Genomic DNA, 24,126 nt, shown 5'->3' with positions numbered 1-24,126 from the left:
CCAACAGTGCAACACAATAACACAGATAAACAGAAGAATATAGTGCAAGTAAATAGTAAATAGTAAATACAAAAAGAAAAATAGTTTAAAAAAGTGAAATAGTGAAATAAGAGTCTATATGCAAGTTATTGGAATTATATATTAGAGAAATAGAGAAATAATTACTAAGTAGCAGATGAATGTTAGGGATGTTGTTTCAACAGTTCAGGTGTTTAGCATTCATTGTGGGATGAAACTGTCTCTGAATCTGGTGGTTTTAGTCCTGATGCTGCGGTAGCGCCTGCCAGACGGCAGCAGACAGAACAGTTTGTGGCTGGAGTGATGGGGGTCTTTTATAATGTGGCGGGATTTCTTCCTGAGCCGCTGGGAGTAAAGGTCCTCCATGGATGGCAGCTCCGTCCTGGTGATGTGCTGTGCAGTTTTCACCACCCTCTGTAAAGCCTTACGATTGAGGGCGGTGCAGCTGCCGTACCAGGCCGTGATGCAGCCAGTCAGGATACTCTCTATGGTGCACCTGTAGAAGGTCAGGATGCTCTCTATGGTGCACCTGTAGAAGGTCAGGATGCTCTCTATGGTGCACCTGTAGAAGGTCAGAATGCTCTCTATGGTGCACCTGTAGAAGGTCATTTGATGTGCGCCTGGAAGAGAGGCTGGTGTCCAGCCTTGAGGGGCTCCGGTGTTGAGGATCAGGGTGGAGGATGTGATGTTTCCCACCCACACTGCCTCGGGTCTGCCCATCAGGAAGTTCAGGATCCAGTCACAGAGGGCGCTGTTGAGCCCGAGGTCTCTGATACCCCTTTCACACCAACGGTGTTTCAGGGCCGGTTCGGTGCTGGTGCTTGAAAAGCACTGGGTTTTCCTGTTCACACCGCAGCGGAGCAGCGTCATAGCTCCGGAATCCGGTTCGTTTCGAGCACCAAAAAGTTGTCCGTCTAGAAGCAAGAACCGCATACGTCACGCTTACGTCGGAGGGGGGCGAGATTAACCTGAGCTAACACTTAAGGCGAGTACGGCAAATACAAGTTGTAACAAGCAGTAGTGCTGAGCAAAGTGACTAGAACGCAACCACACACTTGTTAAAAAAAACACACTTTATAAAGTCAGGCAACACTAACCAGGCTTCGTGTGATTCTGTTTACTTTGACCATCCGTTCGCTGTTATTGATCATTGTGGAGAGCAGGCAGACGTTTTGTTTGTTATTATAGCAGCTATCGGATGGAATCAATACATGGGCTGCACAGGTTGTCATGTCCGACTATCACAAGTAGAATCATAATGAAAAATACGTCGGTAAAAAGTGCCTGTAGAAAACTGCTTAGCAAGTAGTCAGTTTAGCTTCGGTTGCTATGCTAACATCACCCATGTTATACCAGAGAAACTTTCATAACAGCGTTGTGATGCCAAACAGCGTCAATTCAGACTGACACCAAACAGCGTCAATTCAGACTGACACACATTCACTTAAGGGGAACTGGGGATATGTATCAGCTGCTTGTGTGACAGTCAGACAGTGAATACTTTAGAGCCGTGTGAGCTAACCCGGAGCTAACGGGAGAATACACTCCCGTTGAAGAGCAGCCGGCCAGCACTGCAGCGGTCGGTAAATGCCGCTGAAACACATTAATAAACAATGAACCACGGCACTCTGGAGAAAAGTATAAGGTTGGAGAAGTCGTTATTTAATTTAATCTGGCTTCGTATGATTAAAAGCAACGCAGTCCCCGGCCCGTTGTTGTGAGGTGAGCTCCGGCGTTGGGGAGAAACTCAGCGACGTAAACTGTGACGTCATGACGCAGCAGCGGCAGCACGAGTCGGGCTCTGAGCGGTGTGAAAAGAGCCGGCGCTAAACCGAAGAACCGGTTCTGAACCAGAAAAGCTCTAGCACGGAGCTTGAACCGGAGTTGCGTTGGTGTGAAAGGGGCATGAGCTTGATGACCAGCTTGGAGGGCACAATGGTATTGAAAGCTGAACTGTAGTCAATGAACAGCATTCTCACATATGTGTTGCTCTGGTCCAGGTGTGAGAGGGCAGTGTGGAGGGTGAGGGCTATGGCGTCGTCTGTGGACCTGTTTGCTCTGTAGGCAAACTGCAGGGGGTCCAGAGATTCAGGGAGGGAGGAGGTGATCAAGGTTTTGACTAACCGCTCAAAGCACTTCATAATGATGGAGGTGAGTGCTACTGGGCGGTAGTCGTTGGGGCAGGTGATTATTGTCTTTTTGGGGACAGGAACGATGGTGGAGTGTTTGAAGCATGTGGGGACTACAGACTGCAGCAGGGACCTGTTGAACACCTCTGCCAGCTAAACTGCACACACCCTGAGAACACAGCCAGGGATGCCATCAGGTCCAGGAGCCTTGTGTGGGTTAACCCTTTTAAAGGATTTGCACACATCTGCCCTATTTAAAACAAAAGGGCAGTGTAGCTCCTGGTCCCTCTGTACCTCCACAGCCTGGCTGCTCTCAAAGCGTGCAAAGAAACTGTTCAGCTCATCTGGGAGAGATGCGCACGCAGACACCTGCAGCACCCCCCGCTGCTCCTTTGTAGTCTGTCATTGTTCTTAGTCCCGCCCACATGTTACGGGTGTTACAGCCTTTGAAGTCAGACTCCACTTTGTCTTTGTATTGTCTCTTTGCACTGCTGATTGCTCTCCGGAGATCATACCTAGATTTCCTGTAGTCCTCCAAATCTCCAGCTCTGTGCGCGATAGTGCGCACTTTCAGCTTTGTACGCACCTCGCTGTTTATCCAGGGCTTTTGATTTGGGAATGTTCATACAGAAACCTTCGGTACCACGTCATCGATGCATTTCCCAATGTAGCAGATGACAGTGTCCGTGTGTGTGTTGATGTTATTGTCCTCAAACACACTCCAATCCGTGGATGCAAAGCAATCCTGCAGTGCTGCATCTGACTCCTCGCTCCATCGTTGTACTGTCCTTGTTACCGGTCTGTCCCTTTTAAGTTTCTGCTTGTAAGCAGGCAGCAGCAGCAGTGAGATATGGTCTGATTTGCCGAACGGAGGGAGAGGGAGAGCCTTATATCCATGTCGAAAAGGGGAATAAACATGGTCCAGTATGTTTCCCCCGCGCGTCGGGCAGCTGATGTGTAGTACTTCGGCAGGACCTTCTTCATGTTAGCGGTGTTAAAATCTCCGGCCACAACAAACGCCGCCTCTGGCCGTGAAGTCTCGGTCTTGTCGATAATCCCAAACAGCTGATCGAGTGCCGTGTTGTTGTCGGCGAGCGGCTGCGGGGGGATATACACTGCTCTAATCACAACAGATGTAAATTCTCTCGGAGGGTGAAAAGCCCGGCATGTGATCATGAGGTGCTCTAGATGAGCGGAACAGTCCGAAGAAATAATCCTCACATCTGTGCACCAGTTGTTATTAGTCATTACACACACACCGCCTCCCTTACTTTTCCCCGAGTTAGCAGTCCTGTCCTGGCGAAAAATCGAGAATCCGTCAGGAACGATGGCGGAGTCCGGGATAGCGGGGTTGAGCCAAGTCTCAGTGAGAATTAACACGTTATAGTTCTTAATGTCCCGTTGAAAAGCAATCCGACTTCTGAGTTCATCTAGCTTATTTTCAATGGATTGAACATTAGCCAGAAGAATACTCGGAAGAGGGGGTTACATTTCCTCAGGTGTTAAATACATATTATCTGAATCAGAATTCACCTATAGTGTTGTTGTCTTTGTTGAACTGCATAATGTGTTTAAGTCTGCAGAATCATCCAGTCATGCAGACATGACATGCAGCTGCCATCACTACAAACCATTTCATTCATTTTTCATGCGATGTGTCCTTCACCTCCAGGAGATGCAGAGAAATGTCCGTCCCAAGAGCCGGAGGTCCTGGAGGGGCAGGGCAGCTTCAAGCTGGAGGGCTGGTGGTTGAAGCTGAGTCAGTTTCATGGCCTCATCGTCAAGAGGTTCCACTGTGCCAAGAGGAACACCAAGGGCCTCTTCTCTCAGATCCTCCTGCCAGCCTTCTTTGTCTGTGTGGCCATGACTGTGGCCTTATCTGTGCCTGAGATTGGTGAGATTTTACATATAAATGTCGAACATAGCTTTGTATCCTGCTTCTCCAGAAACTGTTTTCTTCTGTCCTACAAGGCAGTTAGAAAGTGACGTTATGGAAAAAGCAAGTGAATAGATACTGTCCTGCTGCTGAAGTGTTTGTGCTGTTGATTAAACTCATTGGTGATTACATGTTTGTAGACGGCTGATTGCATTATTCTGCATTATATGGGTTTATTGCATTCATCCAGCTATGAAGCAGTTCTCTATTTGGCTTGACAAGCAAAAACAAGCAGGACTTCTTCTGAGGAGTACAAGGATCCAACAAAGTACTGATGCCAAAATTGCTTTTGGCTTTTGACGGCATTTTCTGATTTGCGGAGTGATGCAAAGAGATATTTGATACGGAGCCCCTAAAGGTTCATGGAAAAAACAAAAAGTATCTTGTGCGCATACTTTGTTATGGTTAGACACATCGAACTGCCCGATTATTACGCCATATTATTAGTTTTATGAAGAAGATGTCCAGTCACCAGGGGGTGTGTGTGTGTGTGTGTGTGTGTGTGTGTGTGTGTGTGTGTGTGTGTGTGTGTGTGTGTGTGTGTGTGTGTGTGTGTGTGTGTGTGTGTGTGTGACGTGCGTGCGTGCGTGCGTGCGTGCGTGGGTGGGCATTTGTTTTCAGAAGATATTATGATAGTGGCGTTCGTTCCGGTGCACTCCGACAGCATTTAGCACTACATCGAGATTAAGATTAAACAAACTTCTTTCACTTCGGAATACACATATGGAGCCAGATGTGTGTAAATGACTGTTCATGGTCATTTGAAAACAAGTGCCGGTGTTGGACAAATACACCGAACACACACACACACACACACACATACACACACACACAGAGCGGAGCTGAGCAGAGCACAAATACACACACATCATGTAGCATTTCCCTCCGAATAATGGTCGAAGACTTGACTGATGATATGAATTTATTGAAATCTCCAATATCAACGTAAGAGCTTGTGCCTCTTCGTAATTTACACATCATGCGCCCTGGTGACCGGACACCTATGGGATTAGTTTTGTATCATAAAGATAAAGCAACACTTTCTCAGAATAAAGCAAAACTATGAGTTTAAAAGAAGAAAAGAACGAAGGGCAGAAAAAAAACTGTAAATAAAATACATTTCAAAAATAAAACTATAAGTTGCAAACAAATCATTTGTGTAATCATGTAAACTATAAGTGTTTTTTCTTTGTTTTAACATAGGTTTTTGTTTGCAGTTCTTGTTTCTTCTTTCTCAATGATCAGACTTTTGCTCTCGCTGCAGCTCTCTCTTTTGCGCTCCTTCACTTTTTGTTTGAGATTCTGACACAAACCTCCCAGGTGGGCGGAACTTTCAGGGGTGCGTCCCCATTGGCTACTCAGTTTTTGAGTTACAGCCCAGTCCTCCAGCGATTGTACAGTGCAGGCAGCTGCGGTGCGGTAGCTGAGCGTGGATAGAACACCCCCAGAATAACCAACATTTCAATTATTATAATACTACAAGTGAAAATATATGTAAGTATTGATCATTTGTGTTGTTTGTGCTGTACTATACGGTCTGTTTCTTTATTATGTTAGTTAAGTGAGAAGTAAAGAAAAGCTGTGTTATGAAAGTTAGCTTTTGCTAACTTTAGATCCATAACAATGCAAGCTAGTAGCCTAATAGCAGGGACAGTTAGCTACAAAGCGAGCAGTGAGTGAGTGAGCATTCAGACACCGGTGCACACACTCAAACGGACTCGTGTGTCTGACTCTACCAACAGGCTTTCATGATTCTGTTTAGATATGCTGTTATCACTGGCTCAGTGTCATTTCATTTGACCAAATGTCTTTACATATACATTTAATAGATGTTATTATTATCCACCTTTTTGTTTTATGTCCTTTTATTTAAAACATTCTTTGAGACTTCATCTTCTGGTTCAAATTTCAATAAATGTAATTTGTATAATCACTCTTTTGCCTTTATTCTACATGAAAATGTTAGAGATTCCATTCAAATCTGTTGATTATTCATATCTTCCTCAGGCTAGGAATAGTATGTCGAATTTTGTATGCTAAATGTATATCATTTTCTCACAGGATATAGAATGAGACAACACAGTTTTTATCCATTGTGTATGAATGCTTCAGCTCTTCAAACCAACATAGTAAGATGTGAGCATGTTCCTAATTGTGTTGGTATGCAACAGTGGCGTCGCCTGGCCTGGGCATCCGGGGCTTTAGCCCCGAATGTTTTTTCTGTAGCCCCGGACAATTCTCCCTTAATAATATAATACATTAACCGTGCTTTACGTGAACCTCATCATGACACGAGAGGACGGCAGCACTGTAATTTCCCGTGTTCAGTGAATGCAACAGAGGCATGACACCAGACCAATCAGAGAGTTGCATAGAAATAAACGTGTGCTTGTGTCATTCAAGCTCGGCTCTGTGTGTGTGTGGCAATAGCGCATTTAGTGTGATAGAGAGAGAGGGAGAGAGGGGGAGAGGGAGGGACGGACCGGTGCCAGCAGGGACCGTGTTGTTAGCATCTGGTTAGCTAGCTGCACTAACGGACATAAGGAGCTGTTTGTTCCACAACAAGCTGGAGGAGAGTCCTCTCCTGACAGACTGAGAGACTCAGGTGAGCTAAAGGACTCTCTGAGTGTTTAGATACTTAACTTTAGTCTAAGTTATCTCAGTGGGTCTCAAACGGTTTGGTCACAAATTATTCAAAAGATTATTTCCGCGGCACACCTTCATATGATCATTATAGTTATACAAAAAATAAGAGAATAAATGAAAAACAGTTATGAAATACTATATGGCAGTAAAACAAGAATAGAGTTTAAAAGGGGAGTGATTAGTAAAATATCCATAAAGAAAAAGTACATCTGTTTACAGTTCTGCTTCATATGGGTGTTGAGAGAGGTATCCATAGATCTCTTCATTTTGCTCTCAAAGTGCACCAGATTGATGCATTTAACTTCAATATTTAAAAAAAAATCTTCCCGGGGGAGCATCCCCCCGGACCCCCCTAGAGGAGGTGAGGTCCGCCCCCCACTCATAAAAAATACTACTTTACCCCTGCCTATATGCCGTGAGCTGATTATCGAGCCTTCATTGTAACAGTCGCGGGTGTATTGTGTGTGTGTGTGTGTGGGGAGTGTTGCAGTAAAAAATGCCACTGTAGTGCCGCCGCCACTGTGGGCTAAGCCCCGAATGTTTTCAGGTCCAGGCGACGCCCCTGGTATGCAACCTAGTTCTGGTCTGTTTAATAAAGCGAATCTGCCACTTTTATATTGTAGAATTTGTTAAATTAAAGCAGTCTTTAATTGTTTGTCCTAAACATAGCAATATATGCTTTTGAAATGTAACATGTCTTTGAAAAGATAACAGTATACAGTTTATATTGTGTATCACCTTTAGCTTGAAAATACATAGATGTGTTTTTTTTATCTATAAAATAAATAGACAGACACTTTATCGATCCCAAATTGGGAAATTATTTAACAGCAGCAGTTCAGGTATTAAAATATTTAAAGTTGGAATAAAGTATAAACTACACAACACAAGTATAATGCACAGCAATCTATAAGATAAGTCCGATATGTTCATGAAAACTCCCCAGGAGACACCGACACTAACGTGGACGAGTGGACTCCGGAGTTTGCTGCATGAGTTGCACTGTATGATCTGTGGTGTAGTGGGCTGTCACTCAAAAACTGAGTAGCCAATGGGGACACACCTCTGAAAGTCCCGCCCACCTGGGACGTTTGTGTCAAAATCGAAAACAAAAAATGAGGGAGCGCAAACGAGAAGAGCTGCAGCGAGAGCAAAAGTCTGATCATTGAGAAAGAAGAAACAATAACTGCAAACAAAAAGATATGTTAAATCAAAGAAAAAATACTTATAGTTTACATGATTACACAAATGATTTGTTTGCAATTTATATTTTTATTTTTGAAATTTATTTTATTTTGCTTGACTCTTTTAAACTCATAGTTTTTGCTTTATTCTGAGAAAGTGTTGCTTTATCTTTATGATACAAAACGAATCCCATAGACATCTCCTTCATAAAACGAGTAATAGGGGGGATAATCGGGCAGTTCGATGTGTGTAGAGGTGTGTGTGTGTGTGTGTGTGTGGTTAAAACGTAGCAGCCTCGATCTCTATTCAGCTGTTCTAATGAAGGTAAACACAGTGAAGGAGTCGCGTAAAAGGCACAGCTCTCTGCGCGCAGATAGCAGATACTGTGAGTCACGGACATGAATTCATAGATCAAAGCAGACTGGTTTAGACTCTACTGTTTTGCGAATCCGGTGCTTAAACAAATAGCTCTAAACCCCTGGCCGAAATGTCCCTAAAATGAAGTCCGAGTTTGAAATATATCTCAAATAATGTATGCTGCCATTTTCCCACATAAACACAACAGTCTGCAATGAAACGGTTGTCTCCTGTGTGCTCCACTTCCTACTCGGCGCACCGGTATCTCGTGCGCACAAGAAAGTATCTCATGGGAACGAAAAAGTATCTTGCAGGCACGAGAAAGTATATTGTGCGCACAAGACACTTTTTTTTCCATGAACCTTTAGGGGCTCCGTAATTTGACCCTAATTTGTCGACAAAATGAAACAAAAATGTTCATCATTTCTGTTCTGGAAATGTACGCAAATAAGTATATCATTTTAAAAGGATATTCCCTAATATTAATATATCAATTTAAAAAAAACAAATGTCTTAATGTTAGTTATCAACTGGGAAAGCTAATTTGTGATATACCTTAGTTCAAAGGTTTCGCCTAAAGTATTCACCTGTAGGGTGCAATAGTTGCATGCTTTGTATCTTCCTTGCCGGTACATGTTGAGGTTTTGCAGTACTTTTTAAAAGAATCCCTAACATTTAGTTTTTCTTGTTTTGCAGGAGATTTACCACCCCTAATCTTGTCCCCATCTCAGTATCATAACTATACACAACCTAGAGGCAACTTCATCCCTTACACCAACGAAGACAGATCCCAGTACAGGTAAGAAGATATTTTTATTAACAGCAATTGGACCATACAGACTGGTATGTCATGGTTCAGCCTAATGATGAGTGTTATTTTAGAAAAGACATACTCAAAAGTTGATCATTGCTTTTGGGGAAAAGTAATTACCACATGTCAACAGATGACAGCTTCCAAATTCAATTAAACTGAACATGATTGTCAACTAGGTCAGCTAAATGCCAACATGCTAACATGCTCCCTAATGACACTTCTAACAACATAGCATAATTACCAGAGGTATGGACTCGAGTCACATGACTTGGACTCGAGTAAGACTCGAGTCACAAATTTGATGACTTTCTACTCGACTTGACAAAATCACAAAACACTTGCAACTCGACGTGGACTTAAACACCAATGACTCAGGACTTGACTTGGACTTGAGCCTTCTGACTCGAGGTGACTTGATAATTTAATTCATGGGTCTCCATAGCTGTGTCTCACTTCTCTTAACTGCCATCCTTGCGTCCCTCACTTGCGTATTTTCCTTGCGTCTTAGTCCCTCCCGCGGGGGTGTTTCACAAACACCCCCGCCTCTGTTAGTACACATTTACTGACATAAACATTTGTATCATCTGTTGTAGACCCAAATAAATAAAATACAATAAGAACTCATTTTCAAAAACAGATGAAAGCCATTCTTAAAATGTATAAACAAACTATAGTTTAATATTTCTTTGCGTGCACAATAGAAAGAAAATAATTGAGAGAAGAGAAAGCATAACAGAAATATTGTGGGTTAAATAAACGTGAACAGATGTTGCATTATTGTAACGGTATTGTTGTAGGCATAAAAATAACATTAAGTAATGGCACCAGACTTGTGTTGGCTGAGACAAATCACGTAATTCATGTCTCAGCTGTGACTGAATGGAAATGACAATAAATAAAAATGTAAAACGAAAAAAGCTGTTCCTGCTGACAGACATTAAATCTGTCTCTCTTTTAATTGTATTGTGTTCATAATAAAAATGAATTGAGATCATGAAAAATGTTTCCAATAAATGAATAAAATTATTTTTGTCCACTTTGTTGTTCAGATATATCACATATTTGTTACTTAATAATACATTAATTGAAACAAAACACTTTATAAACTGAGGAGTGAGTCCCGTGAGTTGAATGTGTTATTTTCACTCCACTGTTAAACTGCTCTGCTGTTAAGAAACATCAGATCAGTGCATGCGCTGCATCATCCAATCAGTGAGCGATACACAGTAAGGGGGCGGGGCGAGTGGCAGAGGATTTCACCGGAGGATGGTCCGCTGGTTCCTCGATTATCGCTCCTCTGTTATCGCGCCTCGATCCTCGGTCCTCCGGCACAAATAAGCGCCATGGGACGCTCCTCAAGATGGCGCATACAAATCAACTTCCGGTGATACCGAGGAGCGAGGAGCGAGGAAATGAAAATTAAATAACTTGAGATCCACCCCAACAGGTCGATCGCGAGCTACCGGAAGAAGAGCCGCCTCCCGTCGGGGAGAGCCGAATGTTTAGCGGCTGCTGCTCAGCATTGCTGAGAATCCATGCATTTCAATGATATTGGAGAATGCAAAGCTTAGTGCAGGATTTGTCAAATGAAAATATCCTTCAGAGCAGTAGGATTCTTTTTTTTAAAACCACTCAGGATTTATTGCCAGAGGTGGGAGAAGTACTCAGATCTTGTACTTGAGTAAAAGTAGAAGTACTCAGATCTTGTAGGCTACTTGAGTAAGAGTAGAAGTACTCAGATCTTGTACCGAGTAAGAGTAGAAGTACCAGAGTGTAGGAATACTCTGTTACAAGTAAAAGTCCTGCATTCAAAATGTTACTCAAGTAAAAGTACAAAAGTATTTTCATCAAAATATACTTAAAGTACCTTTACCTACTTAAAATAGCAAGTGGGTGTTCTTTTCCCCATAATGACCGCCTCGCTGCACATTATCCCTTGCATAAAAATAGACTGTGGGTCCCTTATAACAGTGCTTCTCAAACTTTTTTCAGTAATGTACCCCCTTTGAAACATTTTCTCAGCCAAGTACCCCCTGACCGACCCCGGACATTTTTGACAGAAAAAGCCTATATAAATAATTACAATATAGTGATGTTTGATTTATTAACTCCTTCATGCATGAATTACAACAAACTAAGGATATTTGTATTTTGTCCAAGGAGTTTTTCAATTGAAGTAATATATGTTTAACAAACCAATGAACAAAATGATATATTATGAAAAACTATAAATACAATACACAAATGTAACATGTTTATATGAGGACCCCCTTAGTGGTTCTCGGAATATTTTATATAAAATTGTGTTTTCTATTTAATTTATTGTACTAAGATTATTTTTGTAATCATGCATGGTATTTTTTTAATTAACCTTTTTATTTATTTTTATCTCACGTACCCCCTGCAGTACCCCAACGTACCCCTAGGGGTCCACGTACCCCCATTTGAGAATCACTGCCTTATAACATGTTATATCTCTCACAGGCTCCGCCCTCTACTGGTCTCTATGGGTACTCCCCTTGATTATATCATGCAAGCATTCATCCACTGAGACTTCTATAGACGTAGCCGGCCCCGGGGCGGGCCTACCTGAATGCGCGCGCATCTCACCGCATAAAAGGAGGCCTTGCCTCCTGACTGTCATCCCTTTCTCTTCAGCAAGCAAGAGAACAACTGAGTGAAGAGAGACGGATAGAGAAAAATGGACTCACCATTATTGGAGCAGCGACCCTGCCCTTCGTGCCTGGGCGTAATTTAGACCCTCCAGAAAAACGCGGGCTAAAATCCTTGATTATGCGGGCTAAAATCCTTGATTATGCGATTAAACATGCGGGGTTTTTATGTGATTTTATGCGGTGAAGTTGCGAAATATGCGGAAATATGCGAAAAGTTGCGAAATATGCGGGAAGCGGAAAAAAGGTGATTCTTCTCCCACACCCTGTTACTAGGCTACTACTGAATGAAAGGAAGCCCTTTTAAAGAGTTCATATGATAAACAAGCATACTAGAAGCAAGCTACATCACAGAAAGTGCTGGTAATGTTTTAGTTCTTTTTTATTATTTTCTTAACTTAAGCATGGCTTAAACATTCCTGAGTCACAACATTTTCAAAAAATAAAATAAATGCTTCCTGCTTTATAAAAGTGAGGTAGAACAGACCATCTGTTATGCTACAATAATATTTACAAAGACAGAAAGACAGAAACTGAGTAACTGTTGAACATCAACTCGCCAAAATCACAGGATTTTGAAAATAACATATCTCTCAATGAGGCAAACCTACTTGACCATTGAATGGTTCTATAAAACTTAGGTAACACAATACTGTATTGCTATGCAATAACAAAACAAAACAAAGTGCAATAATCTCTCACAACTGTAAGGTTGTAGTAAAGTTAAGCTATGTGCACAAAAACAGTGCAATGATCTTACAATTGTAAGGTTTTTTAGAATAACACACACAAGAAATAGTGCAATCTTACAACTTAAAAGTTGTATTAACTACTGAATGCATTAACAATAGTTCACAGTGTATGAAAAATGAACACAGGTTACCAACATTTTTTCAAGAGCAATCTTACAACTCTCAAGTTGTATTAATTCCTGCATTAAATGAGAGTCCACTGTGTTTGAAAACGACTGCATAGTCTGTGTCACTGTCCAATCATTCATCATCCTCCATCCCCTCTCCCTCAATATCCATGTCCTCCCACTCCTCCATATCCTCCCCCTCTATCACCTTTCCCTTTTCCTTCTCGTCCCTCTCAAACGCTCCACTGAGGATCCGTTGGTTATGGCATAAGAAGACCAAGGCTTTGAGGTTTTGGTTGGTCGTTGATCTCCTTCGGCTGGACAACACCAGCTTGTAGATGCTGTTGCTTCGTTCAGCATCGGCTGAGTTGGAGACAGCATCTTTGTATCGGTGGGCCAAGGAAGACAGTACAGGAAGTCTCTCCTGTACGCCATCCCAGAACACATCCAAATCCACCACGCCAGACAGTGCAGCTCTGAGTGCTGCTGGACCCAGGGCTGTGAAATAAGAATCAAATTCATGTCTTGGCACGTGAGTGAAACCTGGAATGGCCTTGTAGCTTTCTACAGACTCATCTAGGAATGCGATGTGACGAGGATCAAACACCCTGACCTCCTGGAGAAACTCTATGGCTGGCTGCCCATCTGACATGTACTTGGTGAGCTTTTCTTCAGCATTGACGTATGCCTCGCCAACTGTGCGGAGGATCTCGGTCTTCGTGCGGCGTGGCAGGTCAAACTCCTTGAAGTATTCGTCACATACCTCATACTGCATCTCTTTGTTGGCAGCAATGACCACCTGCAGATCTTCCAGATAATTGAAGATCTTTGTGGTCACTGGGCGTCTGCTCTCGAAGATGTCTAGTAGATTGAGGATGTGTTTGCACTTGTCAGCCATGATATTGATCTGCACATTCAGAGTCAGGTTTGGGTCTTGAAGCATGTCCTGGAGTCTCTCTACAGAATGTGGTACACTTCTGCCACACACCTGTGAATAAAAATCACAAAGAGAAAGAAAGTGATTAGGTCAAACATACAGTAAGGCTTAAATGTTACTACATTTTACGTTTATATAATTAACACATTCATGTTTGTGTGTGTAAGTGTAAGGGGCCTAATTGGTGGAGAAAGGGATAATTACTGTTATGTGAAGTTACACATTTATTTACCTGTGTTTCCATCTCGATGAACTCCTTGTACAGTCCAAAGTATTCTCTGTGGTATTGTACTGCAAAGAACCAGGAGTTCCACCGTGTTGCACAGGGGTTTGGAGGCATGGTCACCTTTTTTCTTGGCAGCTTGTTTGTCATGAAGCAGAGATATCTTCTCTTGCGTGATCCAGCATTGAAGAACATCTGGGAGAAACTCATCATGAAGCTGTTCAACTGAACAAAAGGTTTGCGGAAGGCATTACCGATGAGGTTCATTATGTGTGCCATGCACGTGATGTGCAGTGAGTTGGGGTACAGCGCCTGCAGAGCAGATTTGAATGCCTTCTTCATGTAGGCTGCATTATCTGTGTCAAACACAATCACATCCTCATTTTGAATGCTGTATTCTTGTAGGCACTTCACGACAGCCACAGATACAGTGGAGTGATTGCACTGCTCAAGGAACACGGTGTCTGCAAGGTAGGCCAAGATCCGACCAGAATGATCCTTCTTGAGTGGTGCAAGCAGGATGTTCAGCACGCATCTGCCCTCTACATCTGGAGTCTCATCAAATATCACAGCAACAGGTTTTCCTGCAAGAAGTGTCTTCAACTGTTCTTTTTCCTTCTCATATACTGCTCCCAAGTATTTCTCTTGAAGTTGGTGAAATCCTGGAATGGCTCCGCCATTGATTACTTTTTCATTCAGGAATTTCCTCATTGCAGGATGGTCGCTCTTAGACAGTGGAATGTTGACAGCAGTGCAGGTGGCGACCCAGGTCTCACAAATCTACCAAAAAAAGAATAGATTTTTTTTTTAAATATTGGGCTGTCTTATTTATTCTCTCTCACACACAACCTGCCACTACCGTTAAACCCCTTTACTATTCAATTAAACACATTCAATGTTTATTTATTGTAAAAGCAATTGGGCTATCACACACACACACACACACACACACACACACACACACCTCCGCCTCATTCTGTTTTCATTTACTCGTTCGTTATCTGACCAGCTTCAATCTTGTAGGCTACTCACCTCGTTTCTTGTAGCCCTCGAAAGGGTTTTGGAGGTTGATGCCTCGGTGAACGTGAGTTGTTTGACTTTCTTGTCCGCAGCAGCAGAAAGCATTTTAGAATGTTTGAATGAATCAAAGTGGGTCGTCACCGTCGTTTTTTTCTTATGCTCCAACACACAGTTGCACGGGGTGCAGAATAGTTTCCCCCCACTTTCGTGCAAGACATCGGGGTACTGCTTTGCCCGGTCTTTAGCAGAAATGTTCGTAGGCAAATTAGATGGATTCGATTTGTTCATCTTGGTCAGAGCCGTATAATAGTATAATAGGATATAATAATAATAGTATAATAGTATATAATAATCTATATGGCGGGATTTTTTGTTGATCTTGTTGTTTTCTCTCTCGTGTGAGTTCCACACATTCACTCTACGGTGTTGTTTACCTGCGCGAGCTGATGACATCACTACTTCACGTTAACTTTTTTTTCCCTCAACTTTGTGTGGAAAAATGCGGGGATTATGCGACCTTTTAATAAATATGCGCGCTTTTAAAAATCTGCGCCATTTTGCTGATTATGCGGTAAATTATGCGATCGCATAATCGCGTTTTTCTGGAGGGTCTAGTAATTGCAGGCGCCGACCTCCACCGTCGGTGTATCGAGTGCCTGGGGTCTGACCACGCGACGGCCAACCTGGGTCCGCTTCCGGCCTGCAACGCCTGCCGCCTGATCCCTCGGCTCAGCCGCCGCCAGCGGCTGGAGCAATTCGAGGAGTGTCATGTCTCGCCGGCGGAGGACCCAGAACTCGAGGTGGTGGATATGGAGGAACACGATGACGGAGTGCCCTTCATGTTCGCCATGCCAGTGGACCGGACGAGCCCGCTCGTCGGGGAGAGGGACGACAACGACACCTCGTTGTCTGAAACTTCCGGCGGCCGTCAGGAAGGCCCGCAGCACAGGTCTGTGCGGCAGGACTTCCCGGCGGTGATGACTAGTGGCGGAGCATGTAGGCTTACCGCTCCCCCCACCGCTGTCACAGAGGCCGGTGAGCCGCCTACGTCAGGGCTTCTATGGCCCTTTAACCACACACACCTCTACACACATCGAACTGCCCGATTATTCCCCCTATTACTCGTTTTATGAAGGAGATGTCCGGTCACCAGGGCGCATGATGTGTGTGTGTTTGTGCTCAGCTCCGCTCTGTGTGTGTTTGGTGTGTTTGTGTGTGTCGGACACTTGTTGCATTTATTTTCAAATTACCATGAACAGTAATTTACACAAATCTGGTTCTCCATAGTTATATGTGTATTCCCAAGTGAAAGACATTTGTTTAATCTTAATCTCGATGTAGTGCTATAGTCCTGCTGGAGTGCACCGGAACAAACGACATTATCATAAACAAATGCCCACACACACACACACACACACACACACACACACACACGCGTAATAATCGGGCAGTTCGATGTGTTTTACCATAAGAAAGTATCTTGTGCGCACAAAAAAGTATCTCGTGCGAACGAGAAAGTATATCGTGCGCACGAATTAATAAAGCGTGGCCTCGTTTTATATACCAAAGTTCACCCAGTTGTCTTTGTGTATTTGTGAATGAAGCGCCATCTCATGGTTAAATCCTGAAATTGAACAAATGGGGAAATCTGGCAACGCCCTCTCAGGAAATAGTGGGAGGGCTTTAAAATCCCAGCCACTGGTAAACGCTGGGTTTTTGGTTGGAATCCGCTGGGTGGAGTCCTTTCTAGAGTGCTACATCTGTAATGTATCATTTAGTAAAACATTTGATATATCTGAACAACAAAGTGGACAATCCAATGAATGTTAATCTAACTGGGTTTTGATAGATAACATATCTGTTTTTCTTCTCTCAATCATTTTCATTCTTTTGTGCATTCAAATCAATATTAATCAAACTATTGTTCGTTTATACATTTTAAGAATGCCGTTTTTATTTTTTGAGAATGAGTTCTTATTGTATTTCATTTATTTGGGTCTACAACAGATGATACCAATTTGGATGTCAGTAAATGTGTACTAACAGAGGCGGGGTTGTTTGTGAATAAAACGGGGACAGAGCTGGCTGCTGTCAGACGATCAGCTGTGCGGCGTCATCACAAACGGACGTCGCTTCACGTGGCGCTCCGGAGGAAAGGACGTCCCATTGCTCTTGAAACTCATTTCCCTGCTTCTCGTGGTTACCTTGCGTCTCTCCCAAGCAGCAAACTCTCGGGAAGAGCCGGGACGCCAATACGGAAGTGCCACAAACAGCAGTTCATATATTGGCCGAGAGGCGATGACTGCAGAAAGGAGCAATTTCCATAGACCCCATGTTAAAATGCCCAATTTTACAGCAGAAAAAAACATGTTTCTACCCCTGGATGCAATAAATATTATTATGATATAGTTAGATTCCACCTTCATGATTATGAATCTGTGAGTGAATTGTTTTCTAACGCGACCCTTTTATTAATATTAGGTCTTAAAGTATTTGCATAAATTAGGGCGTGGTCACTTTGATGGACAGGTACGTGCCTCACTGTCAGCTAACAGCAACTTGTCCACTCTGCTAGGCTACAACGTTAGTTAGTTGTAGTTACTGTACTTGACCCTTTAGCCGTGTTCGTGGTGATTGTGCCTTTTAGGGAATATTGTTACAAATACCAGACAATTAAAATGTCGTGCTGTGCGCTTGAATGTACTAACAGAACTTCCAAGAAGTCTAAAATGATAATATTGTACATGTTAACCCCGTTAGCAGGTGTTTGTGTGCTTGTTAGCTTAGCTTGTTATGTAGCTTATTAGCCAGCTAAGGACGTAAACACTTTATACATGTATGTGTATGTATATATATATATATATATATATATGTATATATATATATATATATATATATACGGTTTAGTTTATGATTCAGCCTTGGGTACGACTTTTATAGTATATGGCTATGACGCCCATAATGCTAACCGGGAGCAAATGTTAAAAGGGGACCCAATTATCCCAGTGGTGGCCGCCGGAGCTAACGGAGCCGCAGGGGGCTAGCTCCAGCCGGCGTCCAGCTCCAGCCGGCGTCCCGGAGCCCCCTGCGGCTCCGTTAGCTCCGGGCGGTGGAGTCCGGCGTTATAACTGGAGATCAAGGAATGCAGCGAAACGCGGACTTGGTTCGCCTGCAGCCCGCTGTAGTATTAGGTAAATAAATTATGTTGAACAAGGCTTATTAAGCTGAACATCGACACAATTGTTCTGCTATGTATCGGTACTTCTTTTATTTTATTAACGTGATGACAAGCATTAAGAATAACAAAAAATAGCTCATTCTCTTGCAGATTGTCTCGTTTGATTATGAATGTAACGTTTATATAGGGGAACTACACTGTTTTATCAAAACCAAAGTGCCACGCAGTAACTTGGTATGCATGTATTTCATGTTAGCTTAGCTTCTTAGGCCACATTTACACGAGAACGAAACGGCTTGTATCTGCATAGTTTCTCTTACGTATAGCCCTATTATTTACACGAGGCCGTAACAAACGGACCCCACAAACGATAACGGGTCCCAAGGTGGATAGATTTGCAAACGAAACTCTCTGGGGGGTCAAACGAGTCCGTGTAATCGCCTCTATTCGAATATTTCCTGAAAAAATAACGATAGCCCCACCTCTGCTGCTCACTGCTGTAGCATGGCCAGTAGCTACTGTCAGTAGCTACTGCTAGTGCTACTGCTACTAACCATGCTACAGATGTTAGTACAACATCTACAGCTCGACCATGCTACAGATGTTAGTGCAAAATCTACAGCTCCTCTACCACAACCATCAGCAACAAGTGGACATGGAGAATTACATGAACTACTACATGTTGCTAAATCCACCGCGGGGCATAAACAGAAGGGTAGCCATGGCAACATTGCTCCGGGCTGCTCCGGGGTCTTCTTCGCTGCTTTTGGTGTATTTTGTGGCGGAAGTTACAGCGCCACTTACAGTCCCGGCATATGTACTACAGCGTGTCCAGCGCTTTCGAGCGGTCTCGTGTGGAAGTACAGCGCCACTTACAGTCCCGGCATATGTACTACAGCGTTTCCAGCGGTCTCGTTTCAACAGACACGTTAAATGAAACGAATGCATGTGAACGGAATACTTTTTTGAAAACGCATACTGTGCATAAACGCAAACGTTCCCGTGTAAAAGCAGCCTTAGCCTGAGCTAGCTCTGTTTACTTCCAGTTCGGAGGCAGCAGGTCCCGCCTCGGCTCCGCCTCTTTGCCCTTATTTGGAGCAGGCGGGAGTTAGACTCTGACGTCACTGTCGAGCCGTTAGTGGCCGACTCCGCCTACTAAGGGCTTCTCGGCAACTCTGCAGAATCCTATGGGTGACGTAACGGACACTACGTCCATTTATATATACAGTCTATGGTCTCTCCATGCTTCCCTGGTGGGAGGGACTAAGACGCAAGGAAAAGACGCAAGTGAGGGACGCAAGGATTTAAGTTAAGAGAGCCCAAGAACATAAGGGAAGACACAACACTAATCACAGAGACAAGACACAGCTGGAGAGGGTGGGGGGGGGAACACAGGGGCAGCAGGTGAACACAGGAAGTAAAACCAGACAAGACACAAGGAGGAAAATACATTTCAAAATAAAACAGGAAACTAATATCATGACACTAAACACTCTATAAAATAATTATAAAGGTATGTATATATGTCTGTTTTCTTGTCTTTTTAATCTATTCACACACATTTCTTTATTGATATCTTTGTTCAATATTCTACTTATTGGCTGATTTGACCGTTTAGGCTGTTAGCTTGTCCATCAACAACAGTTTTGAAAATATTAATGTTTGACTGTCAATGACCAGTTCAGAATGTTAGCTCATCATCATTGGCCTCCCCTCTCAGGATTAGGCTGTCACCGGACGCCAGCCCACAGAAGATCATCAACACCCTCCGTCTGCCCTCGGGCGTGGGGGCCACCTGTGTCCTCAAAACCCCCTTCAACAGCACCCTGGACCAGCTGGCCCAGACCCTCAACCCCAGCGCCAACAACTCCAAGACCCTGGCTGCACGCTACTTTGACTCCATGTGTCTTGACTCCTTTACACAGGGGGTCCCTTTCTCCAACTTTGTACCCCCCCCTCCCTCACCAGCGCCTTCAGATGACCCAGATCCTGGCTTTGAGGACGGACTGTGGAACTACACAGCCGCCCATCCGACCGCAATGCGTGGTGAGTCCTTCTCATAAGGCTTGTGACCACTTTAATAGGAGCAGGCCCAAATATATCTTACATAAGAATATATCAGCCTGGCATAACACATATTCAAACATTAAACACAAGAGTAAAACAACATTAATGACCATAAGTCTCCTACTCCTGATCCCCCCCCCTTGCTCAGGGTAAATATTACAATCATACAGATTTAAAATCCTAGTTCACATTCAAAGTTCTCATTTTAATGTAAGCGAACAGTCCAACTGGTGTGTGAATAATGCCTCCACTGATTACTTTTATACTCTGGGGGCGTGGCCAAAATCTCAGTGTGTGAGTGCTGTTGAATCTCATCAAAGGGGCCCTTTGAGGGAGTTTCTCTCCCACACATCCCCCCCCCCCCCTGCCTGGAACACCTCCATTGGACTTATTTGTTTACTACTGTAACATAATTCACTTCTATTGGATAGCCCTCCAACATTGTGTGTGTGATGTTCCGACAATCTCTATACATATACACGGCATTACCGCTTACAAGTGAGCATTTTGCTAAGAGGAAACTCAAAATGATATCTTACATTAGGTTGATGTTCTAGTAGACGGTGGGATTTAGGTTTGTAGTTATAATTGGGATTTGTGATCCTGCGGAATAATCATCACCATCTCTGTTGTACAACCAATGCAGTGTGTCCTGTGTTGTTGATAGCTCTGAGGAAAAGTGATTCAGTGGTCTGTCGGCTCGACAGTAAAACCAGCAGTCTGATGCAACTTTAATGAGCTTGATTCAACCAGTGTGTCCTGCTATGACAAGTCAAAATGTAAAGAAAGGACTACTGATTAAAATAAACGGCCTCATTGTTTCCTCAGAGCCTGTTACGTCCCCCCCCACACTCCCCCTGTCCCTACATGAGCCGGTGCGTTGTACCTGCTCTATGCAGGGGACAGGCTTCTCCTGTCCCAGTGGGGTGGGGGGACGCCCCCCCCTCATGAAGGTGGTGACAGGAGACATCCTGGTGGACATCACAGGCCGCAACGTCTCTGAGTATCTGCTGTTCACATCAGACAGACTGCGCCTGCACAGGTATGACTGCAGGGGGGCATTTCATCTCACACTCACTGAGACTATAACTGAGGTTGAGAAACATTTTCAATTATAAAATGATACTTTTATCATAACCTTACATATGAACATGTTTTTAAAGTATTTTGCTGTTGCTTTGGCTCAGAGTTTCAGTATATAAATCGAAAAACATAAACTGCTACTTTTGGCCTTGAATTCTTAAATAGCTTTGTTGAAAATAAAAAAAGTAAATTGTTGTAAACAAATAATGCTGCCAGAATAAAACCGATATTAATTATTTTCAAGGGTGGGGCTAAGAACAAAAGGTGTGCCAGGTTGGTCTTTGGTTTTTCCAAGCCAGTTTCGATCTAACCACGCCTACTTCCGCATTACGCAAGCTTGGACGTAGCTCTACGTGACAGCCTCATAGACGTCCTCTTCGGCAGCCGTGTAGCAACCATGGATTTAGGTAGCAACTCGCAAGCATTGCAGCGAAACGCTAGAGCGGTCGCGGTAAAGCATTAAAGTAATGAAACCATTATATATATACACTTTTATTAATTCATTTATGCACACACATATACTGTTTTTATATATTTTTTTGTTTATGTGTGTGTATATATAGCGTGACAAACAAAAATACGAGACATATACAGTATAAATATAAATATATCTACAGATGTTTGCTAATGTATTCCTCTAATATCCATCATGAATTAATATCAAAATATGAATTAACATTACCTCAGCGCTGCATAATTATGATCGTCTTTGGGATATGTAAATCCTCCACTTTTTCCATATTTCCTCAAATGTATTTTCCTGAAGCCTCATTGAGAAAGTGATTATTTCCATAACATACATTTCATGGATTTTGTCGTACCAGTTGTCAAGAGAAGGGATGTCCGCTTTGAGCCATTTTCTAGTTATTACTTTTTTTGCTGCAACAGTAAGAATTCCAAATAATTGTTTTGTTTTGAGGTTTGTGGGGATTGAATGTACGAGCCCAAATAGAAATGTGTCCCAGTTTAATTGGATTTTTTCCTGTAGTACTATTTCAATTTCTAAATGGATCTTTTGCCAAAAAGTTACTATTAAAGGGCAAGCCCAAAACAAATGGTAGTGATGTGCTAACTGAGAACCACATTTCCTCCAGCAGCTGGGGGGCCCTAGATGATGTGATGACTGAGCAGGGCTGAAAAAGTACCTGCTCAGCATCTTCCAACTAAACATTCGATAGGTGCCTGAGCTAGAGATCTTCCATTGAAAAGTACAGTCATTTGTCCAGACTTCGTCAGGGAGGATCTTGAAGAGCTTTGTAAAGTTTTGAGATTACTTTCATCCCTGTGTCTGATGTGTATGCACTGGTGAAAACTATTAATAAAGGATTTTCAAGGGCCTTCTGGCTGTCTGACAGGGAACTATTTAAGTAGTGGCGTACCTATAGAAATCTAAAGAAATCTCCGTTATTCAATCCATATCCATAGTTGAAAAGTACAGAATCTAATCCTTGGTTTCTTCCCTTGCCAAATGTACCTTGATATGGTTTTATCCCATTCATTAAACTATGATTTCAATTGGTAGATTCTGGAAAAGTTATAAGAGCCTAGGTAGGATGTTCATTTTCACTGATTCTATTCATGATTCAAAGCTCAGCACTGGGATTAAGTTCCATCTATTTATGTCTTCTTTTATTTTCTGATTTAGACGGTTGAAGTTTAGTGTATACAATTCCTTTGAATTTTTTGAGCTGCTTACTCCCAGATATTTTAAGTGGTTCAGATCCCAATTAAGTTCAATGGTTGAGTTTATATGTTGGCTTGGCTTGTAATTAAAGCTCAGTATTTGGGTTTTTGTTATATTGAGTTTGTACCCTGAGACAGAACTATAAGTGTCCAAAAATGTAAATAAACTCAAAAATGATTCATCTGGGTTTGACAGGTATATTAAAATATCATTAGCAAATAGTGATAATTTATGTTCCTGATCGTATATTTTTAATGCCGGTAATATTGTTATTTTGAGTAATCCCTAAACTCAGAGCTTCAATATAAATTGCAAATAACAAAGGGCTAATTGGACATCCCTGTTGTGTCCCTCTCTCAAGGTTGAAAGAATTTGATATGGCTCCATTTATTTGTATTCTTGCATAAGGGTTGTCGTACAATGCTTGAACAGTATTCATAAAGATCTTATGAAAGCCAAACTTTTCAAGAACTTGGTATTGGAATTTCCAGTTAACTCGATCGAAGGCTTTTTCTGCATCGAGGCTCAAAAGTACTGCTTGGAGTTTGTTTTTGGACATATGTTCAACTATATGGAGAAAAACTATAACCAAAAAAAGTATAACAATAATATCCACAAACATAAGTGTCATTGACTTCCAGATTTAAGGCCTCATATTGGGCCTTGGAATGTTGGAGTGTGGAGGGAAAGTCTCTTCCTCTTAGTGATGGAAGGGGGCCCTCTTCAGCCCTTAAGCTGCAGGTCTCCCTTGAAAAAGAGATCTATGATCTCAATGGGACCATCTGGATAAATAAAGGTTTGAAATGAAATGAAATGAAGCTGATACATGGTCCATAGTATACAGAGAGTAGCAAACCGACCCAAAATTTGGCCCACATGTGCCCGTGGTATAAGCCTTCTATTCAATTTAGTCTCAACCTTTGGGTAGGGAGGAAAATAATAATAGTAAAGGCAAAGAAAAAAAATAGCCTTATTATTGTTGTTTCTTTTTAACCAAGATATTCAGAAGGGAGCATCCATTAAAGTGGGCATTTATGAAACATAGGCTACTTATCAGGTATCCCGATGTCGAAAGCCTCAAAACCGTTCCTTGAAATGTTGCTTGGAGCTCGGGTGCAGTTGATCTCCCCGCTTTCTGCTGGGTTCCCAGGTCAGCCGGTTAATCTGGTCCATTAGCGAGCTCGGATTTTTTAGGACCGTCACTGGTATCCCTCTCTTCACCATGTCTGCTGTTGCCTCCTCAGCCGAGTTGTAGACCACTGGGTTGTCATCAGAAAACACTTTTAGTCTGGCCGGGAATGGGCTCTGGAATCTTATG

The 24,126-nt window shown here is 42.7% G+C and overlaps 1 protein-coding gene across 1 annotated transcript in view; it reads left to right on the top strand.

Annotated features, from left to right (window-relative positions):
- abca2 (ATP-binding cassette, sub-family A (ABC1), member 2) overlaps positions 1-24,126 on the top strand; it is a 186,005-nt gene that overhangs the window by 138,967 nt on the left and 22,912 nt on the right. Inside the window, exons 28-31 of the mRNA XM_034118098.1 lie at positions 3,820-4,041; positions 8,968-9,070; positions 19,695-20,020; positions 20,870-21,083. Of these exons, the coding sequence (XP_033973989.1) occupies positions 3,820-4,041; positions 8,968-9,070; positions 19,695-20,020; positions 20,870-21,083 (865 nt within the window). The remainder of the gene's footprint in view (positions 1-3,819; positions 4,042-8,967; positions 9,071-19,694; positions 20,021-20,869; positions 21,084-24,126) is intronic.

The sequence above is a fragment of the Trematomus bernacchii genome, unplaced genomic scaffold (genome assembly GCF_902827165.1).
Source record: "Trematomus bernacchii unplaced genomic scaffold, fTreBer1.1, whole genome shotgun sequence".
NCBI lineage: Eukaryota > Metazoa > Chordata > Actinopteri > Perciformes > Nototheniidae > Trematomus > Trematomus bernacchii.
This window is presented reverse-complemented; position numbering and strand designations above follow the sequence as displayed.